Source organism: Martes martes (assembly GCF_963455335.1).
Source record: "Martes martes genome assembly, chromosome: 1".
NCBI lineage: Eukaryota > Metazoa > Chordata > Mammalia > Carnivora > Mustelidae > Martes > Martes martes.
This window is the reverse complement of record NC_137888.1, coordinates 81,036,870-81,052,006: the sequence shown is the minus strand read 5'-3', so window position 1 is coordinate 81,052,006 and position 15,137 is coordinate 81,036,870. Positions and strand designations below refer to the sequence as shown.

The 15,137-nt window shown below is 36.3% G+C and overlaps 1 protein-coding gene across 1 annotated transcript in view; it reads right to left on the bottom strand.

Moving 5' to 3' along the window:
- Nucleotides 1–15,137, bottom strand: part of LEKR1 (leucine, glutamate and lysine rich 1) — a gene marked incomplete at its 5' end in the record, with an annotated part of 183,857 nt that overhangs the window by 14,752 nt on the left and 153,968 nt on the right. The window contains 2 exons of the mRNA XM_080825190.1: nt 1,424–1,723; nt 5,080–5,244. Of these exons, the coding sequence (XP_080681316.1) occupies nt 1,424–1,723; nt 5,080–5,244 (465 nt within the window). The remainder of the gene's footprint in view (nt 1–1,423; nt 1,724–5,079; nt 5,245–15,137) is intronic.

The window sequence follows — 15,137 nt, the reverse complement described above, 5'->3', positions numbered from 1 at the left end:
ACAGTGCCTGGTGTCTACACAGAGGCTCAGTATATATTTACTGGATTCAACCTTTCTATTTCTTCTGCTTGTCCTAGTTTACAGGTTACCCCTTACTTTCCATATTGCCATTTCTTTGGTGATTTAAGAGTTAGAAAACCTGCTGGTCTAATTGCCTTGACCTTTCTTTCCCTTAACCTGCCGTTCCTTCTCTAGAGCTTCACTGATGCTGTCTCACCTGAAGCAAACCCACATCGCCTCTCTCCTTAGGGTCTCTTCAGTGGAACTGAGTCCATGTGTGCTCTCCCTTCCCCCTCCTGCCTGGCCTGTGAAGCAGCTCCTTTTATCAGGGAGGCTGTGCTGCTGCATGTCAGCAGGAGACTCTCAGTTGACCCCCTAAACATCTGGAGAGGTAAGTAGTGTGCTTAGTGTTATTTTAAAAGGAAGGAAAGAAGGACAGAAGGAAGGAAGGAAGGAAGGAAGGAAATGAAATGAAACCTGGAGATGCTGAGTGCTAAGCCTGAGGGTCACTTTGAAATTTAGAAGCAGAATCACTAGAATTCAGGTTTCCTGAAATGGGAAACATTGTATCATGGAAACTTGAATATGAATCTTGGCTCCTTCATGCTGTGTGACCTAAACTGCTTAGCAGTTCAGAAATAAGACTTTTTTAGGAAAAATACTCAAATCAAAATAAGTCTATTCCAGTTTAAATAAAAACATTGCTGAAATAATCATGCATACATAAGAAAGAAGACCAACACATGTAAATTACCTTATAGTTTAGGTTGACAGAAAGATAAAGCCCAAAGAGAAATTACTTTTAAAGTATATTGTCCCAGGGTTCCCAGGTGGCTCAGACAGTTAAGTGTCTGCCTTTGGCTCAGGTCATGATCTCAGGGTCCTAGGATAGAGCCCCACATCTGGGCTCTCTGCTCAGCAGGGAGTCTGCCCGTCCCTCTGTCCCTCTCTCCTCCCCCAACCCCGCTCACGCTCTCTCTCTCTCTCCCAAATTAATAAATAAATATCTTAAAAAACAAAATAAAATATATTGTCCAAATTATTTTTGAACTTAAGCAGCGGGTGCTCTAAAAGTTTCTTTAGCAAAGATTTAATGTCCAAACAAATAAGGCATACATACACAAAGATTTCTAGTCTCCGAAGTTTTAAATGGTCATTTACAACAGAGTAGAACTGGGTGCCAGGAAACCATAGAGATTATGTAGTAATTCATTTTATAGAAAAGGAAGCCAGGTGCAGAGAGGTTAAGTGACTGCCTAGATAAGAACACAACCAGTATGTAATTCCAAGTCCCTGACTCATAGTCCCCAACTCTTTTTTAAGTGACACCAAGCTGCCTTTCATGTTTCTGTCTGCTTGTCTAGCTTTGGGAAAGAATGCGTGCTCTTTCACTAATGGGATGCCACCGTCCTCTGCTCCCTACCTGTTCCTGGGACTCCTTAAACTGCTGTATCAGCTGTGTTTGTGCCAGCATTACTCTTTCTAGCTCATCTGACTTCTGCTGCATTTCCTTCCTCAAGTCCTCCGAAACAGAATCATTACTAGCAATTTCCTTCTCCAAGCGGGATTCATATTCTGCAACCACATTTTTCAGGTTTTTTATTTCTTTCTCCTTTGACTCAGAATCTTCAGTGTAGCGGATACAAGATTCACGGAGTTTTTCTTCAAGGGTGGCCACTTCCAGCCTTAGCTTTCTGGTAGCACCTGTGATTAAGTCTGATATCTGTAAGATAATATCTTGTATTAGGTTGTAGGCAATATCTCTAGGTAACCACAGAGTTCTTAAGGTTCTAAGAGGTTTATTCTAAATAATCAGTGTACTTGTCTGATCAAATGAAAATAAATCCTATGACATTATATAGGCCTCCAAGATTTTCTTCTTAAAAGTTAAGACTAAAATGTATTTTTATCACTTTAAATGGAATTGCATATTAATCACTTGGGCATCCTAGGAAATATATAAATCTGTGTCTGGATTGAGCTACCAAGGACAGCTCAAGTCTTGATCCAGGTCTGGATTCAGTATGGGGTGGCTTTGGGACCTAGAAATGCCTGATGTTTGGGGATGCATGTAGTGAACACCACAGTTATATTCTACTCATATCAGAGCAATAAAAGTTTTCATTTGATATATTTTTTTTCTTATAAAAAAATGACTGGAGGTACCCCAGACACTTCACCTTCTAGAGCAGCACTGCCCAGTAGAACTTTCTGTGATGACAGAGATATTCTGTGATGTCCAATATGGTAGCCACTAGCCACAGGTGCCTACTGACAGTACTGTGTCAATATATGTTTAGCAACTGATTCACATACACACAAAAGCCAGATTTGTATCTAGTCTCCACAGTATAAATATTCTCACCATGGCCAATTCCAAGGTGACATCACCAATTGCTGAGTTGGGAAGAGAGGCACTCAATAGGCTTTGGTTTGCCAGTACTAACTGGTGAGCATTTAAAATGTGGCTAATGTGACTGAGGAACCAAATTTTAAATTTTTTTAAAATTTTAATTAATTGAAATTATAGTTGCCACTCATGGCTAACATATTAGACTGTGCAATTCTAGAGACTACCAGAACAGTTTGAAAATATACTGTCTCTGTAGGTGGTACCTCTAGATAAAGAGATGAGAGAATGAGAGAGAAAGAGATGAGAGAAGATGAACAGCTTTTCCTGAGAGTCATGGGAGCTTTAGAAGGGAAAAGGCTGCTTGTTTTCTTTCTCCTTAAAAAACAAAACAAAGAACAGAAAACAAACCAGAAAGAGCAAAGCTGCTTCTGATGAAATATATCCTCATTATTTATGCTATGAATATCATCATATTATAAATATTAGTAGAACCAGAAACCAGTCCATGAAGAATCTGGAAAACATTCAGAGAACAAAGTTCCAAGGATTTTGTGAACTATTACTTAAGTGTTATGTACCCCAAATCTGTTTCAAATGTTAAATTTACATTAAGAGGAACTTCTGTAAGAAATCTATTCACACTTAGTAACTTCAAAAATTAAATTAATATTCCATTATATTCAATTAATCCAGGAAGGAAGAAGATCATTGCTAGGTCTGAGCAGTAGTTTCCATCATTAAGAGGAGAGTTGACACTGAACTAGATCAGGTTATCCTCAGGAGAGAAGACTCACAGAGCCACAAATGTGTTTTGATCTCTTCAAAAAGGGAGTCAGCTTTTAAAAATCAAGAGAATTTACTTACAAAATCTGGGTTTATGACTTCTTTTGAAAAACCATAACCCTTGGCAATCCCTGCCTTAAGAGGCCCCTTCTTGGAGAAAACTAGTCTAGAAGAGGTAGAAATTTGGGTGAGCTGAGACTTTAAGTTCCCAGCAAATGGACCATTGTCCCAACAGAACATTATTTACAAAACACAAATTCAAAGATGAAATTATTAAGAATTTCAAGACAACATTTGCAGAGCATTAAACCCAAGGGGCATGAGGCCATTTATTTGAGTGTGGGGCCCTGTGATACTGTACTTGTCATATAGTCACGTAGCTGGCCCTGCTTATCATTCACAGTGCTATTGAAAAGGCTGTACCGGGGGTGCCTGGGTGTCTGCCTTCAGCTCAGGTCATGATCCCAGGGTCCTGGGATCGAGCCCTGCGTTGGGCTCCCTGCTCAGTGGAGAGCCTGCTTCTCCCTCTCCCTCTGCTGCTCCCCCTGCTTGTGCTCTCTCCTCTCTTTCTGCCAAATAAATAAATAAATAAAATGCCAAATAAAAAAATAAATAAATAAAATAAAATAAAAAAATAAAAATAAATAAATAAAATAAAATAAATAAAATCTCTTTAAAAAAGAGAGAGAGAAAAAAAAAAAAGAGAAGGCAAGGCTGTACTGTATCTCTTCTACACCTGTAGAGGCCATTAACTCTCATTTGATACTTAATTTACACAGACTGTTAGTGAGTTTACTCAAAGTATGATTTCCCCACTGGGTCTTGGTTAATACACACACATATACATACACACAAACATATGCATATACACAAAAACATGCATATATATGACACTGAGGTCTTATAATAACATGGCAACCTAAACAAAACCTTAGATTATGGCTAGGGGGCTTCTGGACGGTTCAGTTGGCAGAGCATGGGACTTGATCTTGGGGTTGTGAGCTCGTGCCCCATACTGGGTGTAGAAATTACTTTAAAATGAAATCTTTAAAAAATTTTTGTTTAGGACATACCGTTTCAGAAATTATGAAGGAGGATTATGTTCTTAAAATATTTCCCTTCATTCAAAAATATCTAGAATTGGAAATATTCGCAATTGAAAGAGATAGGCTTTAGTTGTTAGCTTTAGTTGTAAATAAAATGTTAATTATCATTATCATTATCATTTGATGTTGGATATTTGAGGTATTGGAATATCTAACCATGCTAATTATTAGTTATGTAATTTATGCTCTTTTATTTTTATTTATTTTAAAGATTTTATTTATTTGAAAGAGAGAGGGAGCATGAAGTGAGGGGAGGCGCAGACAGTGAGGGAGAAGCAGACTGTCCATGGAGAGCTGAGCCAAACCTGGGGCTGGATCCCAGGACCCTAAAATCATGACCTGAGCCAAAGTCAGATGCTTAACTGACTAAGCCATGCTAATGTCCCTAATTTATGTTGTTTTAAAAGTAGGTTTATTTGGGGGCACTTAGGTGTCTCAGTAGGTTAAGCATCAGACTTCTGGCTCAGGTCATGATCCCAGGGTCCTGCAGTCCAGCCCTTAGTGCACTGCACTTCCTGCCCAGCGGGGAGTCTGCTTCTCCTCCCCCCCACCCCCATTTGTGATCTCTCTATCTCTCAAATAAATAAAAAAAATCTCTTAAAAAAGTTCTGTAGAAAAAATTCCATTAGTAGTTGTATTATATGCTTATAGGATTTATCTCAGCTATTCATTCTGTAGACTATCCGAACCCTTCCACCTATGTGGTTAAAACCAAGGCACAATGAACCTGAAGAATGTTCCTTGAGTTAAAAATACTGTACAATGTTCTTAGAAGGAAATAACCAACATCTATAATTTCAAATCCATTAAATAACAATGAACATCATGATCACAGACCTTTGTTTGTAGTTCCTCTTGTTCTTTCTTATACTTTTGGATTATTTCTTGGTGTTTTTCCTTTTCAATATCAAGTTCCAGTTTAGCTTCTTCCTTAAAAAGCAGAGCTTGCTTCTCAAATTCAACTAAATGTCGGGCTCTTTCCTTGGCCAGCTCAGCTTCAATCTAGAAAACAGCATTTAACACACATATAAAGGCATTTGACCGTAAGATGAGTAAATCAAGCTTATTTTCAGACTCTAATTTAAAAAAAATAATTTTAATATTAATTTTTTAATGAATCTAATTTTTAAATTCTAATATTTAAAAATAATCTGACTCAGAACTTAGGCCAGAAAAATTGACCTTAGGTCAAATATTTCAAGATCTTCTAAGACCTTCTGAGACCTGTAAAATGAGTAGAGAAGTTAGGACCATATATTATGACAGTTTTCAGAAATATTAAGGGCTTAGTCTTCTGTATATTTGTATTATAAACTCAGTCCCTCCCAGAAACCCTATAAGAAAAAAAAAAAAAAAAAGATTTGGAGGACTTAGACTACATTCCACTGAAAGCTCAGTGGGGATACAAAGTACAAATGTTGATTTTTCAATGGTCTTCTCTTCATGGTGATCCCAGAAAGTTTGAGAGTCACAAATTATCATTTTAACATGATAGAGGCCAGAAGGATGATTAAGGAAAACACAGTCAAGTCGGGGATGCCTTGTATTCATGTTGTACTTATACAGAACCGCAGCACTGGAAGGGACATTAGAAACCCCCTGGTTCCATTTCTCAAGCTTCTGTGAATTGTGGAAAGAAAAGCAAGGGCTTTGGATTCAAATGAAGTTGAGTTTAAATCCTGGCTCTAAACCCTGGCTCTGCCACATTCTAACTATATAATCTTAAATTGTGACTGTAACCTCTCCTGGTAGAGTTACAACTGGTTCCCTTGGGAGTTGTTATGAGGATAAACGGGACAAAACATCTGTATAAAGCTCATGCTCTAGCATGAGCGGGGATTCAATAGTCAGTGGAGATGACTTCTGTGCTCTGACTCTTCAGTCTCTCCTACAGATAGACTGATTGCATCAAAACAATTGTCTGCCCTATGCCTCAACACCACTAGAAACCATAACTCACTCCTTCCCAGCAAGTACCTCCATCTTCAGACAGTGCTAAGCGTTAGGCAGTTTTTCCTTTAGCTGAGCCAACGTCTCTCTCCCTGTGGTTTTTAACCATTGCTTTTGGCTCTGCCTAGCAAGAGAGAACAAATCTCTGAGTACTGGAGTCATTTAGGCCTGGTCGTTCATCTAGTGAGATTAGAGCATCTCAGTGACAGGCTGATTCTAGATTTACATTGCGCCATGATTATAAATTCCTAGAGGGAGTAAATGCCAGATAACTGGCAAGAATAATTGTCAGACTTGACTTACTGTGATTCACACCACTATGAGAGGAAGAAAGAGGTCAACGTGAATTTCTCAGGGAAACACTGAAGTCAGGGTACCAGGAAACAGAAAATTTGCTAAGAAAGTTTACATAAAGTCCTTTAAATTAAATAAAATACAGGTAAAAGACTAGCCCCAGTGTGGGGTCAGTCATGTTTATCATACTGTTATAGTACTAAGCATTTCCTCCAAGGCAAAACAATTATGTTTGTACTCAATGCAAGGAGTTATTTTGGCTCTTTCAAAATAAGTTTCTGGATTGTTTGAGAAAAAGGATGCTAAGGATCATTTAGGAACATGATAGCATTGCTCAAATGTGTTTTTCTCAGACTCCTAAAGGCAACGAAGCCTCAGGGCATGCAGGAAAAAACAAACAAAAAACAGATGTTCTTCTAAATTCCAGGTACTTACATCTACCCAGCTCCTGCTAGCCATTGAGATATAGCACAGGTGTCTCAAATAAACGGTCTGAACCAGAAACCTAGATACAATCCCTCCCCACCTGTTCCTTCCCCAGTCAAGACACAGTAACCACATTCCATCTAGTTATTCAGGTCAGCAACTGGGGCATCATTTTTATCCTTTACCCTTAATCCAACACCAAGTTCTATTCACGTTGTCTCCAAAAGATGTCTTGAATCCATTCATTTCTTTTCATTTCTATTCCTAACACTCTAGTTCTGGCCACCATCACCTCTCCACTGGCCTCCTTACTTCTTCCATTCCTTCTTCTCTCCAATTCATGATCCACCCAGCAGGGTGTTCTTTACAAAATGCAAATTGGATTATGTTACTCCCTCTTAATGGTTTCTCAGGGTGTTAGTATAAAATAAAAATTCCTATACATGATCTTCACTTGGGTCACCACCAGCCCATGTGACACCTTTGTGTGAACTGACAAAGCATCCCTTCCTTAGATGAACATAGCCTCATGATGAGCACGGCACCTGGTGGGCAGAGCACTGGCTGGATTCCAGCTCCCTTTTCACTCTTGGCCCGCATGACTGTGTTGGGCACAAGGCAAGCACACCATCTACAGCAGCCCTGGACTTCTCCCACCTGACTTGTACTTTCCCCATTTGATTCCGACACAGTGCTCCAACCACAATGGAATAGAAAGGAATACATGAAAGGAGGATATCAAATGCAAAACATTTAAAAAACTTGCAAGGTATAACTTTAAGAGTTAATAGCCCACAAGATACCTTGACACTATTAAAAAACACAACTAAATAAAACATTTTTTGAGAAGCTCAAGAAAAATGTGTGCTGAGGTACTAAAATATCAAGCGTTCCAAAAAAAATTCCTTGTGTGGCTAATTGGTAGAGCCAAATAGTTGTTTTAGGACAAAAAGACATCTTTCAAAATATGGACAGATTGCTTGAATTAAGAGAATAAGAATATATGCAGACTAGATGGGACAGGACAAACTATAAATTAGATGACGAAAGAAGGACTCCTTAAAATTTTTTTTTAGTTAATTATGGGGAGGAGGCTGTGTAGGAAATCAGAATCCCTAGAAGAGGATGAAACCTGAAAGTATTCAGGGAAGAAAAGGAGGTAGCTGATAGACTGAACGAATCAAGTAGCAAGTCAGGTAGCAAGTCCTTCTTGCCCCTAAATTATTCCTTGGAACCAACTACTGTAGGTAAAGAGAGAGGGAAAAAAAGAATAGGAGGAAATGGAAGCGTGGGTGGCTCAGTCGATTAAGTGTTTGCCTTTGACTCAGGTCATGATCCCAGGGTCCTTGGATCTAGTCCTGTGTGGGGCTCCTTGCTCAACAGGGAGTCTGCTTCTCCTTCTGCCGGCTGTTCCCCCTACTTGGTAGCAAACGTGTTCTTTCTCTCTCTCTGATAAATAGATAAATAAAATCTTTAAAAAATTAGAAATAAAAGGAATAGAAGGAAGGTGGGAAATAAAAAGCATGTAGACAGAAAAGAGAAGAGTGATTTACTATTACTGAGTTGATTTTTAAATTTGGACAACCAGAGAAAGAGAAGCAAAGTAACGAGTTTCAGGTGGGATTTCTAAACATTTAAGGAAGTTGCAATGCATGCAAAAGGCCATCTGAATGTGTTGACACTGTAGCATAGAAAGATGATACTACTGATTCCTTCATAATGTGAACGGTTTGAACAAAATGATGAGCAAACAAACATAATGATTTTTTTAAAATATTTTTTAGAAAAAAAAATTTTTTTTTTTAAGAGTTTGTTTATTTGACAGAGAGAGATCACAAGTAGGCGGAGAGAGATGGGGAAGCAGGCTCCCTGCTGAGCAGAGAGCCCGATGCGGGGCTGGATCCCAGGACCCATGACCTGAGCAGGAGGTAGAGGCTTAACCCACTAAGCCACCTAGGTGCCCCCTAATGATTTTTTTAAGCCAGTGTATTGTCATTGAGATGAATTCATGCCAAATTATTGTGTTTATGTTTTTTATATGTTGATATAAGCTCTTTAAAATATCTTAGATAGAGGCACCTGGGTGGCTCAGTTGATAAAGAGTCTGCCTTCAGCTCAGGTCATGGTCCTGGGGTCCTGGTATGGAGCTGGGCTCCCTGCTCAAGCAGGGGGTCTGCTTTTTCCTCTCCCTCTGCCCCTCCCCCTGCTCCTGTTCTCTCTCTCACTGGCTTGCTTTCTCAAAGAAATAAATAAAACCTTGAAAAAAAATTACCTTAGATTAAAAAAAAAAACTTAGGTGGGAAAACATGTCTATGCAAAATAAATCAATGTGGTGATGGTGCTTATGTAAAATATAAACCACTTTATATAGTAACTAATAGCAATTTTAATAATCATGGGAAAATTCTGATTTCTAAAACCAAAGAATGAATAATATATGATCTTAGGAGTTAAAGTAAAATAGATTGTTATCTCTGTACACATTTCATTTTTTTTGTTTTTTATTTTTATTTTTTTTGCTTTTTATTTACCCATATCTCCCATTACCTCAAACCCCTCCTTGGTGAAGACTTCCTGATGACTCTAGAGCACTCTGAGTATGTTGTTTTTAATTCCCTTTGTATTTGTGTTGAAATGCATAGTATTTTATAACACCTGTGTCTAATACTGATGTGCAAAATTCTGTCTTTTCATTATTTTCCAAGTCAGATATTTGTGATTGATTCTGCGATAATTTTCTGTCTATGGAGCCAAACACCATGTTGTAACATAATGACTCATTACTGACAATCCCTATAAGCAAGGGAATTTCAGGAAGTAGTAATTAGGTCATTTGTTTATATTTGATGTATGTATATAATATTAAAAAATATATCTCCTAAAAAGAAATTATTTTACTGTTTTCCAAAAGTTAAAATATTGCTGGTTGAATACTAATTCTTCAGGTTATTTATGAATTAACTACTGAATAAATATATTGCAAAAGTAGATGATTATTCAAACACACAGACTTTGCAGTAAAAAAAACAATGCTAAGGAATCAGAATACATATTGAAGTCCTGCCAAGAACTGTGTAAACTCAGGATGAAAGGAGAGAATATTCACTTGTTACCAATATAGGCTGGGGTGGCATGGTACAGAACACATTTTATATGTTAATCCATTTAATTCTTACAACATATAATAATAATTATTCATACTGGATTATGAAATAGGCTTAGAGAGGTTAAGTACCTTCACCAAGATCACAGAGATATAATGAAATGGAGGGGGTGTGCACACTTAGATGTTTCTGGTAGATCCTCTGGCTCAGCATCTTTCATTTTTCCATGTAGCCTGACTCTCCACACATCTACATAGCATAGACATTAAGGGCATATACTTAGTATTTATCTAGCTTCAAAATATTTGAGGATCTTTCCAAATAACCTTTTGTTAATAAATTGTTTCAATTTCACTGTGGTCAGAAAAAATATTTTATATGTCTTGAATACTTTTAAATTTATTGAGAGTTATTTATGCTCCAGAATATGATCTATTTTAGTAAATGTCCCATGTGTACATGAGAAGAATGTTTATTCTGCTGTTAAATGGAGAATTTTATAAATTTTATAAATATCAATTAGGTCATGTTAGTTAATAGTGTTGGTCAATGAATTTTTAAAAATAAGTTGTCTTAAAAAACGATTATATTATTTCCCATAGAATATGTCTCTACTAATTTTCCAGGTATTTTTCTATCAGTTATTATTAAAAAAGGCCTATTATTGACATCTCTTACTCTAATTATAGATTTGTCTATTTCTCCTTGCTGTTGTATCAATTTTTGCTTAATTTTAAAACCCTGTTATTAGGTGAATAAACATTTAGGGTTATTGTGTCCTCTTGGTGGACTGATCCCTTAAACATTATGAAAGTATGTTCATTATCCTTACTAATATTCTAAATATTCTCTTATCTTTGCTTTGAAATTTACTTTTCTTTTTTAAAAAGTATTTATCCAGAGAGAGAGAGAGCGAGCATGCTGAGGGGAGGGTCAGAGGGAAAGAGAGACTGAGAATCCTCTAGCAGACTGTGCTGAGCAGAGCCTGACAGGTGGCTGGATCCCAGGACCCTGAAATCATGACCTGAGTAGAAATCAAGAGTCAGCCACCCAACCAACTGAGCCAAGGCTCAGTTTTAGAAATATTTAAATTTTAGAAAATATTTAAATTTTAGAAAAATTTACTTTTCTAATAGTAACTAGTTCCTCTTTCTTTTGTTTGTGTTAGCATATACTTGGTATTATACATCCTTTATTTTTAACCTACTTGTCAAAACATTTATTTTAAAGTGTTTTTTTTTTTTTGTAGGGAACATATAGTAGAATCTTGCATTTTTATCCAACATGATAATCTCTGTCATTTAATGGGGATATTTAGGCCAGGGCTTGACAAACTGTGGCCCACAGACTAAATGCAGCCACACCCATTCATTTGCTTGTTGTCTATGGCTGCCTTTAAGCCAAGATGGGCAGAGTTGAGTGGTTGCAACAGAGATAATGTCCCCACAAAGCAAAAATATTTACTCTGAGGTCCTCTACAGAAAAAGTATGCTGACCCCTGGTTTAGATGATTTACATTTAATTTATTGATATGATTAGCTTTAAATCTATCTTGCTATATGTTTTCTATTCGGCCCATCTCATCTTTTTGCTCTTCCTCTTTTTGTCTTCTTCTGAATTTTTTTTAATTCAATTTCATTTCCTTTGCTGGTTTGATAGCTATGATTCTTTTTCTATTTTTGTGGTTGTTTTAGAACTTATAGACTACATCTTTAATTTAATGCAGTCTGTGTTAGATCACTTCATGTATAGGAATCTCACAATAGTGTACTTCCATTTTTCCCTTAGACACTGTGCTATCTTTGTAATGTATTTTGCTTCTACATGTTATAAATCTCATATTAGTCATTAATATTTTTGTTTCAATAGTTAACTATACTTTAATGAAATCCAAATAATTAAATAATATGTTTATCATCTGTTTATCCACATTTTTACCATTCCTAATGTCCTACATTCCTTTGTATAGATCCATATTTTCACATGGTATAATTTTTCTTCTGACTAAAGGACTTTTAACATTTCTCACAACATGGATGTGCTGGTGATGTATTTGCTTAGCTTTTTCATCTCTGAAAGTCTTTCACCCTTATATTTGAAAGATATTTTCACTTCGTATGGATTTCTAGATTGGCAGCTCACACTCCCAGTCCTCTCATTCTTTTAGTACTTTTAGTCCCACCTACTTCTTGCTTATATTGTCTTTTTTTTTTCCCCCAGAGAGAAAGAGAAGTAGGGAGGGGCAGAGGGAGAGAGAGAGAATCTTAAACAGGCTCCACACTCAGCATGGAGCCCAATGTGGGGTTTAATCGCACAACCCTGAAATCATGACCTAAGCCAAAGTCAAGAGTTGGACACTTAACTGAGCCACCCAGGTGGCCCACTTATCCTGTCTTTGATGAAAAATCTACTGTCATCCTTACCTTTGTTCCTGTCTATATAATAAGTCTATTATTTTTTGGTTGCTTTTAAGATTTTCTTTCTATCACTATTTTTGAGTAATTAGATTAGAATATTCCTTGCTGTGTTTGAGGTTTTGCTGAGCTTCTTGAATGTGTGCTTTATAGTTTTCATTAACTCTTAATTTTATTCAGCTATTATTTCTTCAAATATTTTTCTGTCCTTTCTTCTCTCTCCTGTCCTTTGGGAATTCCAATTATGTATATCTTAGTCCACTTGCATTTGTCTCATAGCTCACTGATGTTCTTGTTTAAGTCTTCTATTTTTGTTTCATTTGAATTGTTTCAATTGTGTGTCTTCAAGTTCACCAGACTTTTCTTTTGGAATGTTCAATCTGTCATTAATCCCATCCAGTGTACTTTTTATCTTAGATATTGTACATTTCATCTCTAGGAGTTCACTTTAGGTCTTTTTAATGTCTTTTATATCTCTACTTAACAAGGTCACTTTTTCCTCTAGTTTTTGGGCAAATGGAATATGGTTATTGCAACTGTTTTAATGTCCTTGTCTGCTAATTCTAATATCTGTGCCTATCTGAGTCAGTTTTTATTCATTGATTTTTCTCTCATTATGAGCCATGTTTTCCCTTTCCTTTTGGATGGCAATTCTTTGTTGAATGCAAGGCATTATAAATTTTACCTTGTTAGATGCTGGATATTTTTGTATTCCTATGAGTATTATTGAACTGTTCTGGGATGCATTTGAATCAGCTCGATTTTTGTAGATCTCCCTTTTAAAATTTATTAGGCAGAATCAGCTCAGCATTTAGTCTAGGGCTAATTTTTTCCTACTACTGATGCAAGACCTTTCTGACAAGTTTACCCAATGCACTGTGAATTACAGGTCTTCCAGTCTGGCCTTGTGTGAGCATTTGGTACTCCTCTCTAGTCTTTTCAGATAGGTCTTTCTCTGCCTTTGGGAGTTTCCCCACACATATGCACTGACCATACATATACTTAATCGGGACTCTTTGTAGCTCCAGTATTCTTTCTGTGTGCAGCTAGCTCTCCCCAGAAAACACCATCCTGTGAATTGTAGCTATCTTGATCTCTCTGGTTTCCTTAACTCAAAGAACCTGACAGACCTCCTAGATTCACACTTCCTGCACTGTGGCCTTAAATTTATTTCAAGAAACTAAGTTTGGGCAATCACGGAGCTCGCCTCATTTATTCCTATCTGTAAGAATAATTGTCCTTTGTAGTCTGATATTGAATATCTTGGAACCATTGTTTTCTATCTTTTCTCCAGTGGTTTAGTTAGTAAGGAGGGAGAGTAAATCCGGCTCCTATTAGTCCACCTAGGCCAAATGTGTAAGTTTTGGATTTTGTAGTTAATTCTCATTTTTTTTTCTAGGTTTGTATCAGTTGTTATTTCCTGGCTAAATAAACTTGGCAACTTACCTAACTCCTCTGAGCCTTATTTTTTCCCATGTGCAAATGGGAATAATAATTTTATAATAATTAAAATCACATTTATGGAAAGCATTAAGCACAAAGCCTGGCATATAATAAACACTCTAATAATGGAGACTATTCTTATTATCTTGATTAAGGGTTTAAATCAGATGATATTTGCAGGCTATTCTAGATCTATAATTCTGTGATTTTATTAGTTCAATTTTGAAAATCACATCATAATTTTATAAATTAAAAGGTGCTCTCATTATTCTTTTTGGCCATTCAATTACGCATAAGTGAAAATTGATTATTTTATGACAGGTTCATCCCTGTCAAATTCTGTTATTTTACAAGTTATCCTTTTAAATTCCATTAATAGTATACTTAAACGCATTAGGAATTATTCAGCCATTTGGCTCTTCTATTTTGAAGAAGAATTTGAGATTTTCTGTTTGCTTCTCTTTGGCTCTGGATTTGACTTTTGAGGTAAACTCCACCCCCCCCCATTTTCACTATTAATCCAATTCCTCATGCATGAAGTAAGGTTCTGTTTGTTTGAACTATTGGTTTTTAAAAGCTCTATGTGCTATTTAAAATGAGGTCAATAGTAGTACAGTTCTAAAATGTTCCTAAATGGGATGATATCTTAATAATAATCTAACAAAATATTTGGTTAGAATTTGTTTATTACACTACAAAATAATAGTCAACACACGACTACCACTTAATGTCATCAGTCTGGCTATAGGAAATTTTTTTAATTATAAAATTTTAACTGAAAAGTAACAACACTGTGCATTTGGGACCAATTTTAAATGTTCAGTATGCACATTAATTCATTTTTTTCCACATCAAAGGAATACTTGAAATAAATATAAATCTATGGCAATTAGTAAATATGCAGTTTATTTTAAAATGTGCCATCCTTGTTGCATAGCAACTATTGATTCTATTATGTGCTTTTTACATACTCTAAAATAATTAAGTACAGGCACAAATTGCTATCTACTTTTTTTGAATGTTAAAAGCATTTAAGCTATGAAGTTTATTCTAATATGTGTATTATATATTTGTAAAGGGAACATTTCATTCCTACATAAAGGCACAGTGGCCCAAGAAAGAGATGATAATGTTATATTAGTGATTTTCCTTTCTTGTGAGAGGACTTTAAGGGAACTTTTTATTCATAGTCTCAATAATGAGCACAGCCAAGACATAATTATCATTCCTTGGCTCTACTGGTCTGGATCTTGATTTACTGCTA